The 23,624-nt window shown below is 41.3% G+C and overlaps 1 protein-coding gene across 4 annotated transcripts in view; it reads left to right on the top strand.

Moving 5' to 3' along the window:
• The window catches only part of SLIT3 (slit guidance ligand 3), a 519,568-nt gene that overhangs the window by 378,566 nt on the left and 117,378 nt on the right, over positions 1-23,624 (top strand). For all 4 annotated transcript variants that reach the window (XM_062629206.1, XM_062629204.1, XM_062629205.1 and 1 more), the window contains 4 exons: positions 10,140-10,290; positions 11,497-11,571; positions 19,858-20,001; positions 23,109-23,252. In XM_062629206.1, the coding sequence (XP_062485190.1) occupies positions 10,140-10,290; positions 11,497-11,571; positions 19,858-20,001; positions 23,109-23,252 (514 nt within the window). The remainder of the gene's footprint in view (positions 1-10,139; positions 10,291-11,496; positions 11,572-19,857; positions 20,002-23,108; positions 23,253-23,624) is intronic.

Genomic DNA, 23,624 nt, shown 5'->3' with positions numbered 1-23,624 from the left:
AAGGAGAATTGGAAGCATTATAGCATGAAATGAAGGAACAGCAGGGAAAGGGGCATGGTTTTGCCTGGGGCTGTGAGACAAGCAAAGCTGTTGAATATGCTATCAAATATGTTTAAGCCTCAGATTGCAATGGATACTATTTCTTGTGATTTTCTGCCTGCCATTTCATGCGATGCACCAAAATAATAATAAACCTCCCCCTTGCTCAACTCTCTCCCCACAGCTATGGAATCAGAGACTAAAAATGGTTTTTCTTGAAAGAGAAATGGGAGGAACAGGCTGTGACTAATTCTCCCTGTTCTGTTTAGAAAAGGGAAATACTGTCATTTTCAGTAGCAACAGTAAAATTCTGATGATCATTTTCTTTTTGGCTTCATCTGCCCACTGTGACAACTTAAGGATCCAATGGTACTTGCCAGCCTTAGGTCACTGGAGGCTCCCTTCTTGGTAGGAATAGGAGGAAAAGAACAACAAGTATCTTCTGCCCAGTAGCATTTGATTAAGTTCTCTACACAGCAGCTTTGTTTTCTAAAGCAGCACTGGGCTTTAGGAGAAAGGGAATTGAATCTGTGAGCAGATTGTGTTGTCTCTGTGGTAGCTTATTGTCACTTCAAGAGTTGGCAGAATCCTCGATTGCTGTGTGACACTGTGTATGAAATAGCTTTTGCAGAGAGCTTGCCCTTGTGTTCAGCTGTGTATCTTTTTTTTTCCCTTTGGTATGTTTGTGCTTTTCAATATATTGTGTATTTCAAAAGCAATGAAAGTTCCACCTGCCCTTCCGAAACAAGCCATTCTTGGTAGTGGTCAAAGAATATGCATATCTACGAGCATCACATCACAAAAGCTTTTTACCTTCTAACTGGTAGAAATAAGAATCTTAGAAATATGGTTATTATTTAAAATACTGTGTAGTAAACCTGTCTTCCTGCTTCCTCTTACATTGGGGCATACATGATATCTAACTGACTGCAATTAGTGACTTCAGCTCCAGATAGTGCTGTGCAAATCAAAAGCACAGGGAATAAGAGGAGGAGGACAGTGAACCATCTGTCATCACAATTCTCTCCTTTTTGGACACTGCATCTTGTTAGCCCAAGCCAAATCAAAATCAGCCTCTGTGGTACATACGGATCCAGGGCTTAAATATTTAGGGTTAATGTTGTATCTCTTGTGTTATCATCCCCTGTTACTACGTAGTAATGTTGCTGCTTGTTCACTCATAATTCTTGACGGCATTTGATAAAACCTCTTCTTACTGATTGCAGGTTTTGTATTAATTCTTTATGTGCCTTTTCTGGTCTCTATCTTCATCCATCTTCACCTTTCTTGTGTTACCTGCCTACTTTGAAACAGAGTTCCTATTACTTGTGATCACCTGAAATTTCCTTCTCTCTTCTATTGCTGCATTGTTTCAACCGCAGAAGTATAGAGCTGCGATGGACAGAGCGTTCCCAGTCAGGAAAACATAGGCTGCATATCAAGGCTTTTTCTCTGGTCCCAACAGTATTCTACATGTTTCCTGGCCCCTGCGCTCCCTGGGTTATCCCCTTCTCTGCTCTTATTGACACGTAAACACTGTTCACACTCTTTGATCTCTCAAAATTAAAGGTGAAATAAATTGTTACTCCTCATCAGTGTTTAAAAAAGTCATGAATGACAAGTGAATTTAATCCAGATCTTTTGGTTGAAACACCCTCCAGTTGTTCCTGTAATTTGCCACTCATTCTGATGACAACTTTACAAATTCCTTCCAGTTTTAGTAAGTAAATAGTCTTTGTTTTTGCCTGATCTCCAGCTGCACTGTCTGCCTGGTTCCAGTGCTGCAGCGACACGTGCTCGGGCAGTCACGATTCTGCCTGCCCTTAGCATGCTGGTCTGCAGCAGCTCCTGCCTGAGCAGGCACCAAGCCCTGGCAGCTTGGAGGTTTGTCCATGCAGGAGGTGATGCATGGACATGTTAATGGGAAATGTCATAGAATCAACCAGGTTGGGAAAGCCCTTTAAGTTCATCCAGTCCAACTGTTCCCCAGCACTGCCAAGGCCACCACTAACCCATGGCACTGAGGCCTCATCTCCACTCTGTGTGAACACTTGCAGGGACGGTGCCTGCAGCCCTGCCCTGGCAGCCTGTTCCAATGCCTGAGCACCCTCTGGGGAAGGAATTGTTCCGAATATCCAACCTAATCTTCTCTGGGGCCAAACTCCAGCACTTCTGCTCCACAAGGCTTTTGCTTGAGCAGAATGAGGGAAAGGGCCATGAAAAATTGCCTGTGATCTGGAAAACTGGGAAGTTAACTGGATTCAGAGTTCCTTCTGTGGGGGTTTTCTGTGTGTTTTGGTTTGGGTTTATGCAGTAAAAGACTTAGCAAAGTACCTTCAGAAACTCTGAACATAGCGAAACTGAGAATATGCATTTGTTGTGCTCAAGAATAATTCTGTCTGGATGGCAGGCTGTTTAACAGCAACATATCACCTGCAGATTAAATCCTGGACTGAATTCATAATTATGAACCTGAAGTCTTCACCGTCCACTGTAACTGAGTATATCTGAGATGTGGTTTGCATGACATGTTCCTGAAGTTGAAGTCATTAGAGAGCACAACATGACTGCTATGACTAATAGTAATGGAGCTGAATTCCCTTGTCCTGTCGAAAGGTTCCTGTTGCAGAAGTAATCTGGCTGTACTGTATTCTGATTATAGCCCTCCCTTTAAATCTTTGATAGCAATTTAGATCTTTCTGTTAATATTTGTGTCAGTTCCTCTAACTCTTCCCTTGCTCATGATGAGTAGGATGGTGAAGGTTTCCTGCACTATAGTAGGGGGAAAGTAGGCAGGATGGAAACTGGTTTACTCACGGAAGTATAAGCTTAACATAGAGCAGGTGGGTCTGTTTGGCAGAGTGTGGTTCTTAGTAAGAAAGCAAATTGACATGTCCCAGTTAGAAAGTTTATTTTAAGGTTGTGCCTCATTTTGTTTTTAAGTAGATGTAGTCTTCGGAAAAGCTAAACATCTGACCTGCTTTGTTACCAGCCAACATCCTTACTTGAGGGAGAATGAATGTTGAGTCACAGCTGCACTCAGATCACTTAGACCTCCAAATAACATAGTTGTCCTAGATTCCCTGTGTAGGCAGAGTACGGAGCTATATAGATTCCCCACTTGAGAGCTGAGTTGTCCTCTGGAGGTGTCCTCATTAGCTATGCCAGAAAGCTGAGTGGTTGCTCTTGTAACTCACTCACAAACAAAGTTTGTTCTCTTCTCTCACTTGCCATGGTGTGTGTTGAGATCAAGCTGAGCAACACTTACCAGAGATGCAAAATTCGCACTTTTTTGTGTGTATATAGTGGTCACTTGAATAGGATAAAGAATGTAATTGGAGAGGGCATTGGTATAAAGAGAGCTAATCAGCTAAAACCAGGGCAGCAGTGTTTGCACCTGCAGTTGGACAGTAAATTTTCATGTGACTATTCCAAGACTGCAGCAGTCTCCTGAGGTGTTACTCTTGATGGGAGTTAAAAACAGGGCCCTAGATACAAATTCTTAGCAAACTGCAGGTTTAGTGACTGATAAACCAACAGCTGTCAGCTTACCAAAGGTGAACTCATGCCAAGGCCAAACCATACAGTGCTGCCTGGATACAGAGTCTGTCAAAAAGGGGGGAGGTTTTCATGAAAACTGGCAGATATTTGGAGGTATGGTCATTCCTTTTTCAACCTTTTTTTTTCCTTTGGAAAGATTTATGCAGAATGATCTTATCCAAAAGATTATATATATATATATATATATATATGTAATTTAAAATAATGTTCTTCCCTGTTTTGGTTTGGTTTAAACAAAAAAAAAAAGAAAAAAAAACAACAAAAAAAAGCACAAAAAAGAAAAAACAACCAAAAAAAAAGGAGGCTCTGTTCCTGCACATGTTTTGCAACAGTCTGCAACAAGCAGAAAGGCCAGAATGTGCATGTGGATTATTTTACCTCTCTTGTATTCTGGGGACATAAATTAGGACTTTGGCAGCCTTTTCTTTGTGTGCTGGTACCTCTTGTTCGTTGGAGTTGCTGATTAGCTGAGGCAGTTGTTGTAAGCGGTGTTTAATTAGTGCAGCAGAGGAGCAGACTTGTTCCAAATGTTCCCGGGGGGGGTTCTCAGGAAGACGCTTGCAGGGCTCGGACTAAATTTGTTTCTAGTAGGGCTGAAAGAGTTCATTGGCACCGAAATGAGTGAGTTTATTGCAGATATTCCACTTAATACTGTAAATCAGTATATAATATCAAAGTCTTTACAAGACACAAAATATTACTTGTCACTGCTTAACAGTAATGTGGATGAATTTATCAGAAAAACCTGTGCCAGAATTGCTGCATTATCAAACCAGTGTAGAAACACGAAATTCTGCATCATCCTTTGCTTGAGTCGCACAAAATTACTGGCAGGAATACTAGTTATAGGTATAATCTGTAAATAAATGAGGAGTGGATTCCAGGGTTGTGCATACTTTGGATGAATCATAGAAGAAAATTAATGGTTCTTTGTTCCATGTTGCATGAGTCACAAGAGAAAATTAATAATCTAATTTTTGTCTCAGGACTCTGGCTAGTTTGGCAGCTTGTGGGGGATGAAGGTCTGTTGTGCTAGGTTCACCTAAAAAACTGCTTTAGCTGCTTTCTTAGATTGTAAAGGTTGACAGCAAATCCAATTGTCTTACTTCCATTGCTGTATGCAAACCTACAGTATGAGGTGACCAAGTCAACACTGTACTTATTTTCTGGAGTCCCCAAGTAACTGTATGTTTCCTTTCTGCATAGTAACGCTGGTTCATAGCAAAATGGTGAAGCAGAGCCCCTTGCTGTATTATCTGTCATCTCTACTCAAGTACTCACATTGTTCTCCATGTAGGCAATGAATAATATGCTTAATGCTGACTGCGTTCTTTGGGCAATGCAAACCTCTTACTAAGGAAAGTGGTATTTTTTTAAAGAGCACAAGCATTGACCTTCAGTGGAGTCCAGCAGAATGTTCTGAGCAGTTGCAGAGGACAAGCACTTCCTCTCTCATTCATGACGGCTGTAAGAACATTTGAGATGTGACTTTCACAAGCACCTTCCGCTGGCATAGCTCTGCAGACATTAAAGTCAATGGGAGTTTCATTTCGGTGGGAGCAGTCAAGCCAAAACCTCACGCCCTACTTTCAGGGTCAAAGTTGCAGGAATGAGTTACAAGAAGGAAAGCTGTTTGAAATAATCCAGGATGTCAGAAAGAGAATGATACATCGTCAGCAAATGATGTACAAAACATAACAAATATTATGCCAAGGAACAGAATACCAAAATGCTCCTGGTTGCCTTAATAACTCTGTAGTAGCATGTGTGTGATACCTTGCTGTAAAGAGCAGTCGAAAAAAACAAAAGCAGTGGTAATTACAGATTGTCAGTGTAAGTGCTACCAGCGTGAGAGGCCACCAGGAGCTGAAATCAGGCTCAAAAGGAGCTTGGGGAGCATTTAATGCCAGCGCTTGGCCATCAGCTCAGAATCTCCTTTAATATGTGCTGCGGTATGTCTGAGATTGCACTTAAATAAATGGAGCAAACCAAAACAGCATTTACACTGAAAGGAGACACCAGGAGAGAGTAAATAGCTAATAAAGAGCAGAATAGATTGGGCACTCAATATGTGGTGAAAGTCGCACATCCTTCCTGGAAGAAGCTGTTTGCAGTCCTTTGGTAGCATTTTCTGTCGTATTAGTTCTGTCTCTGAATTCGCCTGGGCTCTGTTCTTGTACACTAACCCCAATTGTGCTCCAGGGTGTTCCTGCAGTTAGAGCATAAAGGATGACCTCTTGTATCCAGCACCTTTTTGCATGGGTGGAGTGGAGAGCAGCTCTCCGTGAACCTTCAGCTTGTGCTTCTCCATGCTGCTTCCTCTCAACGCTCTTCTCTCTTTGGCGCTGCCTAACTCTGACTCTGGCTGTTCATGGGGTTTTCCTTTGTGCTTGATCTAACCATGTGGTAGAACAATACAAATGGAACATGGTTCTGTCAAGCACCATGGAAGGCTGCATACTCCCTGCCGCATGGCATGCTGGGATACTTCTGCTGTTTTCAGAAGCATCAAAAGGTGAGAGATTCCCCTTTCCTCACAGGAGAACTGCAAAAGGTGAAGAGTTGCTTGACCAGGCTCCCGGCACTGCAGGGGGGAGCCCTAGTGATGTTTGCGACAGACTTCCCGGAGGGCTTGCATGCAGAATAACCATTTCTAAGTAATTAATCTGTTTAATTGCTCTTAGAATGAAGAAGTTAGGCATCCTGTTGATTAACATGAATCAAGGGTGATTCCAGGCATACCTGCAGAGATGAAAAATCATTTTTGTCTTCTTACCTTATGAATAACGTATGCTACATGTCTCTACTTGAGCTGTCCAGTGAGTCCTTCTAGTTGAGGTACACTTTGGATGCCATTTCTGTAATAGCAAGCTACTTAATATCACTGTGGACCTCAGCTGAGCAATCCTAATGTGCTGGAATTTCATTCTGAAGAAGTATACGGGAGCAGAACTTCAGAAGAGTCTGCAAAGCATTGGCTTCTATCTCTTAAAATGATGTGGATACCATGGCCTGTCTGAAAAGAGCCTTATACAGCAGTTACATAGCACACAGCTGAGCCAGCATGTGCAAATAGGCCATTTTAGCTTTGACAGCTTAGATGGGTCTTTAACATACTTGTGCCCAACTTTCTCCTTTGTAAAGTAGAGATAATGACACCTATTCATAAAGGACTTTGGGAACCTCATACAGAAGTTTCCTTATACAGAAATGCTGCCTCATCTGACAGTTTTGTTACAAATCTGTCGTGGAGCCATCAGAAGGAGGACATCTGAGATTCTTAGATTTAATCTGTGATTACTGATAAGAGTTAATAGTAGTGATGTGAAACTATGACAATTTACCTCCTTTTTTTCCCTGAAAACCCATGAGAATTGTGACCTCATGGTTATATGAAAAACTGAGTGTCAGGATTCCCGGATTTTTGTCCAAGTTTTGGCCCAAGTGATCTCAGGGATGATATTTTTGGTGCCAAATTTGAGGCAGCTGGATCCATGTTTTCTAGGATGAATATATTCAAGCCCCTGTTGAGACAGCTTGATTTTTTCCAGAACAGATCATCCAGCACTCCTTTTATGTCCTTTGGGCAAACCTAAGTTTTAAAACCAACTTATTTTGCTAAACAGTGCCTAGAAAGAAGAATAGGACCAAAAGGTGTTTGTTTCTGCTGTTTAATTTTTCCATGTGGGTATTAGAAAAGCACGTAAAATTGGAAATGTGCTGTTTTGTAGAATGACATGTGTGTTTGGGTTATGATACTGAGGATCTGCAATGCCCTGGTACCTGACAGTGGTGTGTAATGGGTTCAGCTCTAACAGTTATTTTACTCCTTCTTACCAGCTGGGCTTAACCCACGACATGATGTGACATAGGTTGTGAAATGAAAACGTTATCAAGAGTAGCTAGCAATTCAGGTAAACACAGTTGTCCTCCGTTAAACACAGGCCTTGCTGTTGCCTTGGCTACTTGTTTTACAGCAAACAATTCTTTCTAATTTTAGAAATGACCAGAAACTCTCAGGCCATGTTCCATCCTGCGTCTCTTTTCCATGGGTTTCCATAGGTGATTCTGTAGTGTGTAAGAAGTACTACATACCTGAGACGGTTAACTGCACTTCCTGAATCCAGTCATGTTCACTCAGAGCCCTGCAGCAGTACACTGGTAAAGCCCTGTGTGGAGAAATGAATATACACACTTAAATAGCTCTGCAAACAGATGGCTGAATTTCACATTACTACCCCAGATGGGAATATCTTAATAAAGCAGCCACCTGCCCAAGTAATCTCAAGGCTCAGGTCAAATAGTAAATTTTATCTAGTCTTTGGCAGGTGATTCCTGCTGTCTCGCAGGCTAACAGATGACTACTTGCTGAACATATATATGCTATTGATTACTTCAGACTCAGTGCTTACCTGGGTAACTGTTACTTAGAAGATGAACTTCTTACAGCTGATGGAGTGTGGAAAGTCATATGGCTTCAGGAGAGTGAAGCTGCTAAGTCAAAATGTGATAAATGTTCTTTATTTACTTTGCCCGAAAGCTTGAGAGAAAACCAAAACCTGATTCTTACCTTCTAATGTTATATACCCCTGTTTTTGTCTTTCATGAAGCATTCCACTTTCCCAACCTTCTTTTTTTTTGCCATAGCAAGATGAATCTTGTGTCCACCAGTAGACAAAAAATTATACTGAATAAACTTTTACCTTGTGCAACCTCATGGTGTTTGTGGTTATTCTTTCCAGGAAAACTTTTACAGTAAGGATTAGAAGTGCTTCTTCAAGGGTTGATTTGGGGATTTCCAAGACACTCTCTGATCACTGAAAAGTTTGGTGGGTTTTTCAAGGTATACTGTAACTGTGGCAGTTTAATCAACTCTGGTCCTGGCAACTGTTCAGCTTCAGCATTATTTCCAAGGAATCATAAACAACCAAAGGTACTGTCTCATAGACCGGAAAAAGAATAGCTGTATGTTCTTGTAGCCAAGCCATAATACACCTGATATTTTAGCCTGACTCCCAAGCCTGGATTTTTGAGGCCTGGAAATCAGATGGGGTTTTGAAAGTTTAAATGATGGTGGTGTGGGGAAAGGCTTAGACTGTATTTTTGTTACACTTTAAAATGCCCAGTAATCCTAATATTTTAAGTGCTGTGCTGTCAACCTGTAAAACAATCGTGAAGTCTGACTTTAGACTTTACAAATCTAGAAGTTACAATCAGCATGATAACTTGCAAAGTACTTGGCACCACAGAAGGTAATGTCCAAAGCTGTATGTGATGTTTCTGATAATCTAGTTCAGAATTACAAAGCTAGACTGGAGTGTATCTGTGGAATCACAATGTTAAGAGTGCCTGCAGAACTGCTCACTTTCGGTGCCTCAGCCTGTGGAGGTAATGTGCAACAGGAATTAAAATAATAGTGGGTTTAGGTGACTTCTTTTTTTCTTATGGAAAATAGCATGTGGTCATAAAATGAGCAGAGGTGTATTTATCAGTCTGGGAAGGGGAAGCAGGTGCTGAACGTCATCAGGTCTCTAAAAACAAATTTCATCTCAGGTTTAAGTCTTTATTGATGTTTTCAGGTTCTTAGAAACGGAACCTGCTCACGTCATTCCTGAGAAGGCCTTGCAATTGACTTTTAAAAGTCTGGAAAAGTTAAAAACTACTTCTTGGTAGTTACAATTGTTGGGAATGTCACTGGTTCCTGAGACAATTCCAGTACTTCCATTATGAAATATGAAGTGAGTGGGCAAGTATTGCATGGTAGGGGCTTGGCAACGCTTTGCTTACATACACATTTATTAATGCTCCTGGTTCCTTGAAGCACAGAGATCAGATTTCCAACCTGCTGTTATTAAAAGAGAAAAAACAAACCTGGAAGGGACAGATTAGTTCACTGGGCTTAATTGGAAAAGCATTTCATTAGAACGGGTCAAAAACCTAGTCTGAGAGGTCTGGCAATCATGGTATAATGGTACATTAGGGAGTGCTTCTCACTAAGTATGGTCTACCCGTTCCTTAATTAAAATGAAAATGATTTAAACTGCTATTACTTTCCTTTGCTGTTTGTTTAACATAGTTAATAAAGGTATCTAATTGTTGGAAAATTGACAAGGTTCTCTCGTAAAAGACTGCTTTCAAACATAACTCCAAGAGCTGAGCTCTGAAAATTTGGGGCTTTTTAATGATATCCGTAAAAATCCTTTGTCATTTGAGTGTGCCAAGGTAGTTCCTGCTTTCACAACATCCCTTTTCTGTGTTGCTGGACTACATGGGGGAAAAGTGACTTTGCTGGAACATACCTTAACAGGTAGGTAGGTTTGTCAGACAAGGAATCAGTGTGTCGAGGGAAGAGTGAAAAACCAGAGGCCAGTCTTGGAGTAACTTGAAAGATTGCTGAACAAAGCTCATTGGCAAGTATTAAAATAGCATGCAGGAGCTGTGGGCTGACAAGAGGTGGTGCTGAGAATGGATTCCATGAAACCTTTGCTTGCTGCTGTTGTCAGAACTATTTGCTGGAATGTGTTTTTCTTTCCTTGCAGGGTCAGAGGATTACAGAAGTAAATTCACTGGGAAGTGTTTCATGGACCTTGTCTGTCCCGAGAAGTGTCGCTGCGAGGGAACAATTGTAGACTGCTCTAACCAAAAACTCACCCGATTACCCAGTCACCTTCCTGAATATACTACTGATCTGTAAGTGCTTGCTCTCCATGCTGTGCTCAGCAGGGCATGTTGGGTTTTCTGCTTTTTAAAGGCTATAAAAGAGACTCAGAGCATTTCAAGAAGGCACCTTCTACTTTAAACCCTGTGTGAAAGAGGGGAAGTTAATTTATTTCAAAGGAGCGCCACAACTCTCTTATTTCCTTAGCGTTCATTCCAACTGTGGGGATGAGAAAAGAGCCATGGCCCTGTGCATCAGCTGCCTGTGTGAGTCTTCTTGAAGTGCTGCCCTGTTATGTGGCCCAAGCTGTCTGATTCCTTTCCATTCTGCCTTTGTGCCCTTTGGCTTTGCATCTGGTCATTTTTCCTTAAGAAATGGATTAACCCTTTTGAGTTAAATCTGTGATCAGGAACTCTCCATCTCAACAGTGCCTACTGCTTGGGTGAAATGGCTCTCACTGAAACCAATGTGCTGTTAAGCTACAAGTGATTTTGTGACATGTATTTGCTTTTAGAGGTACTTCAGAGTTATAATGCTAAAGAGATATAAGAATACGTATTTATTACTTAGTAGCTGAAGAATCTGTCTCCTTGCTATATTAGTATCCCCTTCAAACACAGTTCTCTTTTTGTGTTAGTATTAGTACTATACTTCTATTTAAACCCTCATAGAAATTGTTGATCTGAAGTTAAGAGAAAAATGTGAGAGACTACCAGAAACACAGTGAAGTCTCTACACAGAAAAATGGAGCTACATGTAATCAGAGAAGAATTTTGCATGCGAAGTGCAAGCCAGTGGCCTTTGCACTGGTTTTGAAGACCAGCAGACTTTGATGGGAAAGAACCTGAAATCAGATCCCTTCCCTTTAGACAGGCCACATCTCCAATTGCATGTCTTTTGTAGCAGAACACATGAGGGAGATTTAGTCACGCAAACAAGGCTGTGTAATGGTTAAGGTTAATAATCCCTTATCCTGTGCATTGGAAGAAGGAGGCATTCTGATACTGTCCTTTGGCATTACACTCTTAAAGGCATCTAAAGCTTTTACTATAGAAACTCTTCTATGTTCCCTTTCCTTCAAAGCCAGACTCTTTTCACTCTGGCAGTCTGAGAGAGATGGCAGATAGCATCTTGCTTAACAAAGGTCATAGTTCTCTGTGTGGCAGCCCTGTATGTCACAGAGATATATCTGTAGGCATCTGTGAAGTACTAAATGTCTCTTTGTTTGTTCCTATCAGGCGTCTGAATGACAATGATATTTCTGTTTTGGAAGCCATCGGGCTCTTCAAGAAATTGCCCAACCTCAGAAAAATGTAAGTTTGAGTCACTTGCTTGTTAGAACACACGTTGCCTTGGATTGTAAGGAAGGGGGGAGGGATGATGGTTTTTAGAATTTAGTACTGCAGTAGCAGAAATCTCTTCTTAAATGTGAATTTAAGGAAACTGAGTGAGTTACCTGTTAGGGGACAGGCCCAAGTAAACCACAGTGACACAGGAAGATCCCTAGGCTGACACTTCATTATTCTTTAGACTATATTTGTTAAAGTCTTTGACTCATGGAGACTGGAGGGAATTCTGTCCCAGAATATATTCAGATTTGTGCTTATTGTTAGAGATGGCTACAGAATTTAGCATTTTGGTTTTGTCTTCTGACTGTATTGTGTGACTCCAACTAGTGTGATTGCTTCACATAGTCAAAGGAAAGTAATATTACAAGCTGCAGATGATGGCAGCTTCTTTTGATCATTATTGTTTTAGAAAGGAGGCTCATTTAGCTAATTTAGAGATCAGTCATTCAAATATGATTCTGTTAACAGCCTGAGTCTTGGCAATGTCTATATTTAATAAGAGCTGTGTTTTGGAAAAAGGATAATATGTTAGATGCCTCCTGATAGTCTTCCAAATGGTTCTTTTTGAAGTTATTTAAAGTTTTAACCCTATGGCCCCATTGCTAATTTCTCATCTAACTGTTTGCTTTAGTAAGATTTTATTGCTCAAGTCAAGGTAATTTAGGGAAACCAACCACCCAGGCTTTTTCTGCTGCATTCATTTCACGTGGTTGCTACCATCTGGAGCTCCCCTGCCACTGGAATCCATGTAAGATCTATGGGGCTTTGGAGACCACTGTAGTGGGATTCTTATGTCAGTTTTATTTCTGCAGGAGCTTCATATGCAGCGCTGCAGGTTTGGGAGTGGGGGCTGTGTTTGTGCAAGTGCAGGCTGCCAGGCTTGGGGAATTAATCATATACGCCAGCTTCATAGCTTATGAATGATCTGTAAGTTGTAGCTATGGTGCACTTAGAAAAGGCTGTTGACATTGTTGAAGTGCTGTTTTGTCTGTATAAGTAGATAGTCGGTGGGCATGAAAAATGTGTGGTATATAGAAGTATACACAAATTGGAAAGCATCTGTCCTCATGAAACCTTCAGGATTTAGGTCTGGAAAATCGGGGAGGTGTAAGAGCTGGAAGGATTTAAACTTAATGTAGGCAAATTCCAGCTCTGTCCTTCTGTTCCCATCAGTCACTCACGTGCCTTAACTGGGCTGCAGTGTTGTACATAAATGCAACATGAAAGAGTTACAAGAGGTTTTTTAAGAGGTTTTGTTTCCTGGGAAACAAAAGATTTTTCTGCTCTGTAGAGATTTCTTGGTAGGACACGAGAACCGAGGTGTACAGGTGCAGTTCAGATGGATGGCAGAAAGGGCTTGTGCCCTACAACTCAGAAAAGGTCTCTGTCATACAGATTTTAAGCGGCAGCCTCCAAGCAGAGGCTCTTTAGTCAGTCTTTGTAGTTAAGCTAATTTCTCTTTTTTCTAGCTGACTGGAAAGAAGTATCTCAATTTGAATAAAGGGATTTTCTGCAAAGGGTTTATTTTTTGTGTAAGTGGAGCAACATTTCAACCATAAACATATGCAAGAAGGGAAATGTAGGGAAAGATCAGTGGGTGGGATTGCTGCTGCTGCTGGTCCTAATGCAGCAAATCCCTGTATGTGGCAGGAATGCAATGCATGTGCTCTTCATTGAGCTGCTGTTAAGGAGGAAGAATAGTGATGAAACCCTCATTATCATAGAATATAGAATCATAGAATGGCTTATGTTGGAAAGGACCTTAAGATCATCCAGTTTAACCCCCTGCCACCATCACGGACACCTTCCACTAGAGCAGCTTGCTCCAAGCCCCTGTGTCCAACCTGGCCTTGAACACTGCCAGGGATGGGGCAGCCACAGCTTCTCTGGGCACTCTGTGCCAGGGCCTCAGCACCCTCACAGGGAAGAGCTCCTTCCTTATATCTAACCTAAACTTCCCCTGTTTAAGTTTAAACACATCACCCCTTGTCCTGTCACTACAGTATCTCTGTCCTGAGAGACATCAGAAGGTGTGATCTGAAGAAGAATCTGAATTGAAAAAAAAAATCTCTGGAAAATTAGCTACTGAAATACAAATTTTCCAGAGAAGTGTGTCTTATAGTCTTCCTGGATGTGGCAGGAATCTTAAAGCTCTTTGTTAAAGACTAAGAGTTCAGCCAAACCCTAACACATTTTCACAATGAAGATGTATCCTTTGAATTAAACACCTACACGGTAGTTACCAAGTAACAAGTTTGAAATCAGAATGTGAGTGCTTTGGTCTTTCCACAAAAAGAGGTTTGAGGTATGGGAACCATGGTACGTTGGTCAGTTTCGTTTTCTGGAATAGGTGAACTTCCTTCCTCCGTTTAAAAAAAGAAAAAAGAAAGAAAAAGAAAGCTAAAAAGTGTCTACCTCTAAAGACAAGGAGGACCTCAACTGGCAGCTCATTCTCTTGAATATTGCAGATGTTATAAAGTAAGTATATACAAAGAAAAAGGAAGTCTCAGACCACCTTTGCAAGAGGTGGTACTGCCAGCGCTACCTCTAATGTATAATTAGCTTTTGGGTTGTAATTTGTCTGTAAGTATTCCTCCTAAGGTGAACCTTATTGTATAATGTGTCAGCGCAGGTTTTAATACATTTTAATGTAAATCAAAATGGAATTCTTGATATAGAAATGTAAAGGTCACAGACCCAGAATGCAAAGTTATGCCACATGCTATTTAGGATTTAAATTGCTGAGATTCCTTGGCTGATTTTTAAAAGGTTAATACATCTGCATATGCCTTTTAAAAAACAAAACCCAACACCTCAACTTCAATAATTACCTGCAAAATCCCATTTACATCATGCTGGTTTATAACCCACATTTTAACCCATCCTTATATTTGATGCTTTTTACAGTAGAATAAAAAGGCAATGTGCATTCCTGTAGACAGGTCTAACCCAGTCCAGAGGTAATTTACTGAGTTCTCCAGTGGGTTTTCCAGACTGCCTTGAACGGTGTTGTTTTCACTGTGTTCTTACCATCCTGCCTCACCTGATCTCACAGGTGCAAAGGGATGACTTGTCTCTACAGCTTAAGTCGCATTGCAGTGATTTCCAGGCTCCAAGAGCTGTGTTGCCAGCATTTTGCAGGGCAGTTTGAAAGGGGCAGTTTGAATCTGCTTGAAGTGCAGGAGAAGTTCAACCATGCCAAGTGCAAGGTCCTACACCTGGGTCAGAGCAATTCCAGGCACAGCTACAGGTTGGGCAGAGAAGAGATTCAGAGCAGCCCTGAGGATAAGGACTTGGGAGTGTTGGTTGATGAGAAAATGAACATGAGCCGGCTTCAGTGTGCGCTTGCAGCCCAGAAACCAACCGTATCCTGGGCTGCATCAAAAGGAGCGTGACCAGCAGGTCCAAGGAGGTGATCCTGCCCCTCTACTCTGCTCTTGTGAGACCTCACCTGGAGCATTGTGTGCAGTTCTGGTGTCCTCAACATAAAAAGGACATGGAACTGTTGGAACAAGTCCAGAGGAGGCCACGAGGATGATCAGGGGCTGGAGCAGCTCCCGTATGAAGACAGGCTGAGAAAGTTGGGGCTGTTCAGCCTGAAGAAGAGAAGGCTCCGTGGAGACCTCATAGCAGCCTTCCAGTATCTGAAGGGGGCCTATAGGGATGCTGGGGGAGGGACTCTTCATTAGGGAATATAGTGATAGGACAAGGGGTGATGGGTTAAAACTTAAACAGGGGAAGTTCAGGTTAGAGATAAGGCAGAAGCTCTTCCATATGGGGGTGGTGAGGCACTAGAATGGGTTGCCCAGGGAGGCTGTGAATGCTCCATCCCTATCAGTCTTCAAGGCCAGATTGGACAGAGCCTTGGGTGACATGGTTTAGTGTGAGGTGTCCCTGCACATGGCAGGGGGCTGGGAACTAGATGGTACTTTCCAACCCTAACTATTCTATGACTCTATGATTCTGAATACAAGGCTGAATTTCTGAGCTCCATGAGATTGAGAGCACATCTGTGACTTGAGGTTTTGGGAATATGCTGTCCTTGTGAGATAGAAAGGCTCCAGGATCTGCTGCCTGCCAGCCTGGGAGCTGGAAGCATCTGCCTTTTACAGATGACTGTATTGCCAAGGGAGATCCTACTCCACACAAGCAAGATCCCACGTCAGGCAGGGGTGAGGGGCAACACCACCATTCGCCGAGGTCAGGGTTTTACCTTTGTGGAAGGAGCAGTTCTTTCCTCACAGCAGCGACCAAATTGATCCTCAAGCAAGCCTGGAGACCCCATGACTCCCTGGGACTACCTCAAGTTGTTAATCACTGAAGAAATAATCCAGTGCTTCAGGGCTTCCATTGGCAGTGAGACCCTGGAGGTGTCTTCTGGCCATGGCAAACAGGTTTAGGCTCCAAACCCCCCTGGGTACGTAACTCAGTGGGAGCACAGAGATACACTTGCTTGCTGAAATGGAATGCTGACCCATCGGGACAGGCTGCAGCTCCAGAGCGTGCCCACTCCCCATTGCCTATAGGAGATCAGTGGGACTGGCCATTCCCACTGAGGTCCCAGAAGCTGTTTCTGTAGAGTTAAAAATGGCAGTGAGCTCGCATTCAAACAAGGTGATACCTTCAAACCTGAAAGGGACGTTTAACAGTTCATACTGTTACCTCTTGCCAAAGTTGCAAATTGAACATAAAGCGTGCTCTTACATTAGGAAGTGTCAGGCTGTCTTGGCAATAGCTGGTATTGCCAAACCCACCTCTAGTGTATCATTGCTTTTGGAGGCTTAATTTGTCTGTCAATATTTCTCCCACATTGAATTTCATGGAGTGTCAGCCCAGGATTTAACACATTTCACATGCAAAATAAAATTGAATCATGATAAAGTTTGCAGTCTAGCAGTCAGTTCCAAAAACAGCATCTCAAGTTTCTTGGGGAGGTAAAAGGAGTTTGTGTCCTTGGAAACAGCTGTTACCTACTGTTCCTTCCCCTAAGCATGAATTTTGCCATGGCAATGGAGGTTGCGCTCATCTGTCACTTGTTCTACAGAACAGAGTTCATTTTCTGGAAGTTACAAGGTCCACAGAAATAATGCTATTATAAACCATGGCCATCAAGTAAGTAAAATCTGACTGGAAAGTGAGCTGTGTGAGCAAAGTCAGCTTGATACCTCCTTGGATCTGCTCATTTCCTATTCATAGCCCCACATAAAGTAAACCCAGGCTTTCTGAAAACTTCTTTTGACCTCTTACCCAAAAGAAAAGTCTGGAAATAGGATTAAACATTATAACCAGGATAAATCAGAGAGTTCTTATGGAAACAATAATGTTTCTTGTGTGACCAGGTTGCTATAGGTTCCCATTTGGGCCCTGCCAGAGGGCACAGGTATCATGGGAATTCCTCAAGATCCATTTTCTTTTTCATTGTCTTCCAGTATGTCATGAATTCCTTACAAAAGCTGAGCATTGTAAGAGGATGGGCTTTTCTCTAATGGGACTTTGCTGTAAAGTCGCAGAAGTGTTTTTCTGATTCAAAACAATTAGGTAAATTCCTTATCAAGTGCCATGATCATATATTAAAAGTTCTTTAGTGCTGGGAAGGATGATGGAGAGCTCTCCTGAGCTGCAAAGCAGGCCAAAGCTTCAGTGCCTTCATCTTTCAAGGATTGTATCAGCTGGTCATTTTTGCTGGCAGCTGTAGACTGAAGAGTGTAATTCCTCATGTTCGTGATTCAAGTAGGGCAGGATTCCAGGAGGACACATTCAGAATTTTTTGTAGTAAATGCGAGCTGTCCTCTACCTTTTCTTTGTCTTTGCAGTCCATTATGGGAAGCTTTAATTCAGGAAGACAAATAAAGAAATCCAGGTTGGCAGAACATCTGCTTTGACAGTCATAGAATCCCAGACTGATTTGGGTTGGAAGGAACCTTAAAGCTCATCCAGTTTTACCCCCTGCCCCAGGCAGAGACACCTTCCACTAGAGCAGGTTGCTCCAAGCCCTGTCCAACCTGGCCTCCTTTGCCTATTTATTATTGTAAAGCTTGTCTCTTCTCTGCCTTGCAACTTTCAAGTTTCACCATAGCATTTGATCTTGGATTTTCAAATCTTTTGCATGGGAAAGGTTTATAAAACTGGCTTCTTCTAACACCACTAGAATATTTTTGGATAGTTTTGTGTTGTTGAAATGACCCGGCATTATTAACTCAGCTGAGTGAACTTGCCTATCTACAGGAGTTCTTTGGCAGCAATTAAAACTCAGATGGTTTGGATTGTATGAAAGTGCCAATTTCTTTACAAATTATGGCCAGCCTTTTTTCTCCAGTATTTGCTCTTTCTTTTGCTTTGGATCATCCATTAAAATTGCACCAAGTGCCTAAATATCTTTTAGATGTTAAAAATATTAATAAGACTTGATAACTACAAGTATGTCAGTTTGCAGTCTGTGAACTGAAAGTCAAAGTCTTTGTGCATTGTAGTAACACCCTCCCCCCCACCACAAGCATTTATTTATTTGTTCATATATTTTTGTGCAAATATGCATCATGACATGATCTTTACCAGGAAAAGGATCACTGGGAGCATTTCTTTATGCCAGTATTCAAAAGAGATGCTGAGCTATAAGCATTTCCACTAAAGAAATAGCTGAGGTCCAAAATTAAATGCATATGTCAGAATATCCTTCCTTGACTAGCTTTGACATTGAACATAAACTCTTCAAGTGAGTGTTAGCACAAAGTACTAAACTTCTGGAAAGCAAAATCTGCATGTAAGTATTTCTGTATTTTTTAATGTTATTTTTGGCTGATAGCTGGCATACTCCTTTCTGATCACAGAATGCACAAGAGGTGATGGGCCACATGCTGTAGGGCCCACTGTCTGACAGTTGTTCTGCAATGAACCAGCGTTCTCAAGTTTCCCACATGAAACACAGCTCCAAGACTTGCCTTTCTTTTATTAAGTGATGACTTCTACAAAGAGCAAGACCCACATATCTCTATCTGAGGCCAAGCTGTGCTGTTCCCATGTCTTCTGTCAACTTTTATCCCAACAAGATTGCCCTGTTCTTCTGAGCAGGGTGACCCAGGTGTTAATCTGATACGTTGTCACTTGTTTATATCACCTGGACTTGGAGTCTGAAACTACTACTCATGCTGCATGTCTACTGGGATCATTTATGGAATAATGTGCTATTCAGTATGAGTAGTAATGTTGGAATTTGGCATCTTCTTGGGAGCAAAAGCCTGTCTTTTACTTTCTCTTTTTTTGTTATAGGCAGCAAAAGGAAGAATAAATAGTGTTTCCTGTTGTAAACCTAAACAAATAGGTTCATTCATCGTAATCTATACAGGGCATCATAGGAGATGCTTGAAGGACTGAAGCCCAAGGTTTTAATGTGCTTAAGGACTTCTATAGAAAAGTTTTAAATAATTAAAAGCCATTTATTTTAATGCATCTCTGATGGTGTTTTGTCATTCAGAAGTTGTCGATTCACTGGGTTTTGCACAAAGATGAAATATTCAAAAGAGTGATTTTGCATTTCATCAGAGTTCATTTGACTTTGTAGATTGAACTTTTCCCAGGCTGATCTGTAAGCAAACATCTTGAGACTCTATAGGCAGAGTAAATATTTAGAAAATAATGCTGTATATTGCAGAAACTGTGAATTGAGGATTAAGTGCTGCTCATTTCATTTTGAGAGGTGCCTGCAAGTTCATGAGTGAAACTATTAGAATTTACATCAGGTACATGCAGTTACACAGGTTTGTATGTTACTCCTGTGCCGAGTTTAAAAAGACTAAGGGTCTTAGCACGCGAAATAAAAGTGGGCCTTATTTCAGTGTGTGACACCTATTTCCGTGGTAGTAACATTACATGATTCTTGCCGGGTGAGCCCCCAGTCCCAAGCGTGGTCCATAAATTCATGGACATAAATCAGATGTTAGAAACCCCCACTTTTTGTATCCCTGAGACATTTATAAGCAAGAATGACATGAGGTGTAAAAGCTGGTAATACTATTAACTTAAAGACTTTTGATATATCTGATATTACTGTGGTCTTGAAGAGTGAAGGCAAACTATGTGGAAGTACAGTAGGTACGCTTTTGAACTTCTCTACGTTCCTCTTGCTGAAAGAATGTCTCTAGATAACTACAAAAAGGCACATATTCTTCCTATCTTCCTCCTTCCCTTGTGATGACATACGTTTGGAATAGAACAGTAACAACTTTCTTATTGTGACTGGCTGTGTCCTTCCAGAAATCTAAGCAACAACAAGATCAAGGAGATCCGAGAAGGCACATTTGATGGAGCTTCAGGAGTCCAGGAGCTGATTCTGACGGAGAATCAACTGGAGTCAGTGCACGGACGCATGTTTCGAGGCCTCTCAGGGCTAAAGACATTGTAAGTGCAAATACCTGGCTTTCTCTATCCCTCTAAGTTGAGTGGGAGTGCTCAAGTTCAGCAGTGCCTGCTAAAATATATGTCTCTAGACAGCAAGCTCCAAGGCAGGGTTTTGCATCACTGTCACGAAGTCTTCAATATATTTCTAGCCCTGGGTAGCTTTGAGAATTATCTGCTATTTGTGTAAAAAAAACAGATTTTCAGAAATTTCAGGATTAACATGATAGTGAAATTCATGATCAAATGAGGCGCCTTTAATCATTTAAAACTTCTATTATTTTGTTATTTCCTATGGAAACAAGGCATGTAGGAACACATTTGCTGTTTCTTAATCCATCCTTCTGCTCAGCCTTCACCCAAATTGAAACTGTTGGTCTGCTTAAACCAAACCCCAGAGTATGCTAGGATCCTAAAAGATTTTTAATATCCTACAAACTCTTAAGAAATCAGTAGGTAAAGGAAAGACTCAAGTTATTACTGCTACCAAAACAGGTAGAGCTAAACAACTTCAGAGCAGGCATGACCAAACTGTTACAGGTCCTGCTGACAGAAGGTAGCTGGCCACTCGCTCTGCACCAGGTGTATATCCCACAAGCACAGGTATGGCTTTGGACTAGCCACAGCATGCTCTTTCTTGCCCACGCTAAGTACCATAAAAATGGTGTGGGTATACTATTCATATGCTTGTTGTTGGGGAGAATGTGAAGGAGACAGAGCCCAGATGAATAAGGAATCAGTTTGGTATTACTTTTGTGCTCTGATTTATTTCTGAGAACTAACACATGTAAACTCATAGCTCCTAACACTAATTTATGTTCATGTTAAAAGTTATATTGGAAGAGGAATCATAAACAAGATTTCAAGATAATATTTAATCCACCCCATCCACCATCCTGAGAAGCAGTCAGGGACTAGGCTTCTGGTGACAGCAGAGATTCATGCCAGACAGTATCTATGCTGTGTACATAAAAAATACATCTCTTGCATAGTCTTCCCTGCTGTGGGGAGAAAGCACTTGACTAGGTGGATGCTGTCAGCAAACAGACTCTAGGAATCAAATGCAATTTAAAATCTGTGATTTATTCATTGGCAACAAATATGTTACAGAATATAGTGGCATGATTACTTCAGTCCCTACTCAAGTGTAGAAAGAAAACTTTCCTTCAAGGACTTTGGCCTGTAATGATGAATAGGGAACTTTCCTTTTGCTGTTCCTTTAATATTTTTTTTCTGTAGTTACAGCCATCTGTTCTTTAATTTAATGTATGCACTTTAGTGAGGGATTTGAAAATAGCGCCCATAGACACTAAATTCATTTTTATAGTGTAAAGCAGCCTGTGGCAGTGCTCCTAAATAAAATTCAGCCTTTTTTAATAAAAAGATGCTTAACAGTCAAGCTATCCTGCTGACCTGACCTACATTTCCCCCCAGCCCATAAAGCAGTCTAAATATACACAGCATGATATGAGGATCTGTAAGTATAAGTTTTCCTGCAGGAAGGGCACACAGTGCACCGTGAACTGTGATTCGAAACCAAAGGTTTTGGCTTGAGGAACATATATTTCTATCCATTAATTGACTTTCTCTGAACATTAAGATTGTGATCTTTTATAAAGAGGCCCCAGTGGACAGGGTCATGGTCCAGTTTTTAAAAGACTGTTTTCTGACATGTAATAAAGCACTGTGCAAGACTGGCATCCAAATTCAGTTACCCCATCTTGCAGTACTACAGTCTGGTACTTTACATACAGAATTCAGATGTTTCCTACTGTTGCTAAGGTCTTACTTGTCCTGTTTACTGCCCCCTTCATTTTAGAGCTTGTGATCTTGACCTGGCTTTCAGGCAGCTTAGTACTCCACATGTTAAGGTGTGTGGGTCTGAGCCCTGCAATGCTTTTCTGGCACAGTTTCACCCCAGTTGCAAGACCAGAACTGTTGAGACCATGGAGCCTGTGATGTTAAATGTACCTAACGAACAGTAAATCAAAAGCAATGTTATGCTCAGGACTTAAACACTGAGTGTTTGTGATTACACTGTGAATTTCTTCCCAGCCATATCTAATCTCTCTGTGGTATTTTTCAAGTATCTATTGATGTAGCATCTGAGTACCCATCTGGTGGATACCAATCTGAGATTTAAATCCAGACTCCTAAAGGAGCCTGAATTTTCGTTGTTCGCTGCATGAATTTGATACCAAGGAATTAACGAGGATCAATTCACCGCAACAGCAGCATGAGCTGCATATATTTTGTGGATTTTTGGTAGTATGCTTTAATTACTGGGTAATTTTTCACCTAAATAGGAATATCACACCAGGGTAATGATGCTTACAGCCCCAGATGTTGATTGGCATGCAGTGTAACAAATATACGTGAGCCTTTTTTGTTATGGAGTGAAACAAGATACTACAGCCTTTCGGATTAATTGGGCTTTATCGTTGAATTCATTGTTACCATAACAACTCAGAGAGATGTATCATCCAAAACACAGCACTGATTCATCTGGTACAAACACTGAGCAAAGACCATTTTATAGGATGGTTACTGCTTTCTGTCTTGTCAATTAATGAGTATAATGACATTTCAAAGCTTGTGTTAGGTCTGGGGTTCTTTCTTAAGCTATTCCTTGATTTCTGCTGAGGATGCTGTTTCCTTCCATACTTATGCAGTGTGGATTCCACAGATTCTACATCCACGACAGGAGTAGACAGGATACAGCCAGTATTGTTATTGTCACACATTTCTGGCACTCTTTCTCAGCTGATCTCTGAAACACCTCTTTGCTTACTCTCAGATATTTACTAAATTTTATTTCAAGGTTCTCACTAGTTGTAATGTTAATTGTGTCCTACTTAGAGGTGTGGATCATCAGCTTCTAATGTTGTGTGGAAGAAAGGCATTTTAAATACATGAGACAGTGTTTACATGAATGTAGCCCTCCTATAGCTGTGTTGTACTTCAGCAATCAATAAAAGTAGAGCACAGTGCTTGCCAAAGCATTCATTGATGCCCTAGATAAAGGATCTCCTATCCTGAAATCATACACCACCATCCTCACCATCCCATCACCCCCCATAGTTCCTAATTCCCTGTTTTAATCCTTGCAGGATGCTGAGGAGCAACTCTATCAGCTGTATAAACAATGACACCTTTGCTGGACTGAGCTCAGTGAGGCTTCTTTCTCTGTATGACAATCACATCAGCACTATCACCCCTGGAGCCTTCAGCACATTAGTCTCTTTGTCTACAATGTAAGTTATCTTTTTATGGTATGAACTTGTCATGATGCTGTTATTCTGTGCTTTTGCAAAATCAAGCTACTTATTGTTCATGTACAGAAAACCCCATTTGGCGAAAGAAAACCCCATCCTACTGCAATTGCATGTTTGGAGGATTCAAGGTGGTATTTAAGAAAACAGTTGAAAAACATAGGAATTGCTTCAGCTGGAGTGGCTGAAAACACTTGGAGGCTGCCAGGCTGGGGCAGGGCGACTCTTGTGCAGTCGTAATCTATTCAATGCACAGCAGAAGTTCATGTAAAAGATGCTCTGCCGCTTCAGAAGTGCATAGTTTATCATACACTTTAGCTCCCTGAAGCTGCTTTAGTTTCAGTAGACTCTAAT

This window comes from Pezoporus occidentalis, unplaced genomic scaffold, assembly GCF_034315485.1.
Source record: "Pezoporus occidentalis ecotype Australia unplaced genomic scaffold, CSIRO_AGI_Poc_V1 ctg33, whole genome shotgun sequence".
Classification (NCBI taxonomy): domain Eukaryota; kingdom Metazoa; phylum Chordata; class Aves; order Psittaciformes; family Psittacidae; genus Pezoporus; species Pezoporus occidentalis.
Note: the sequence above shows the minus strand (reverse complement) of the source record. Positions and strands in the feature narration are given on the sequence as shown.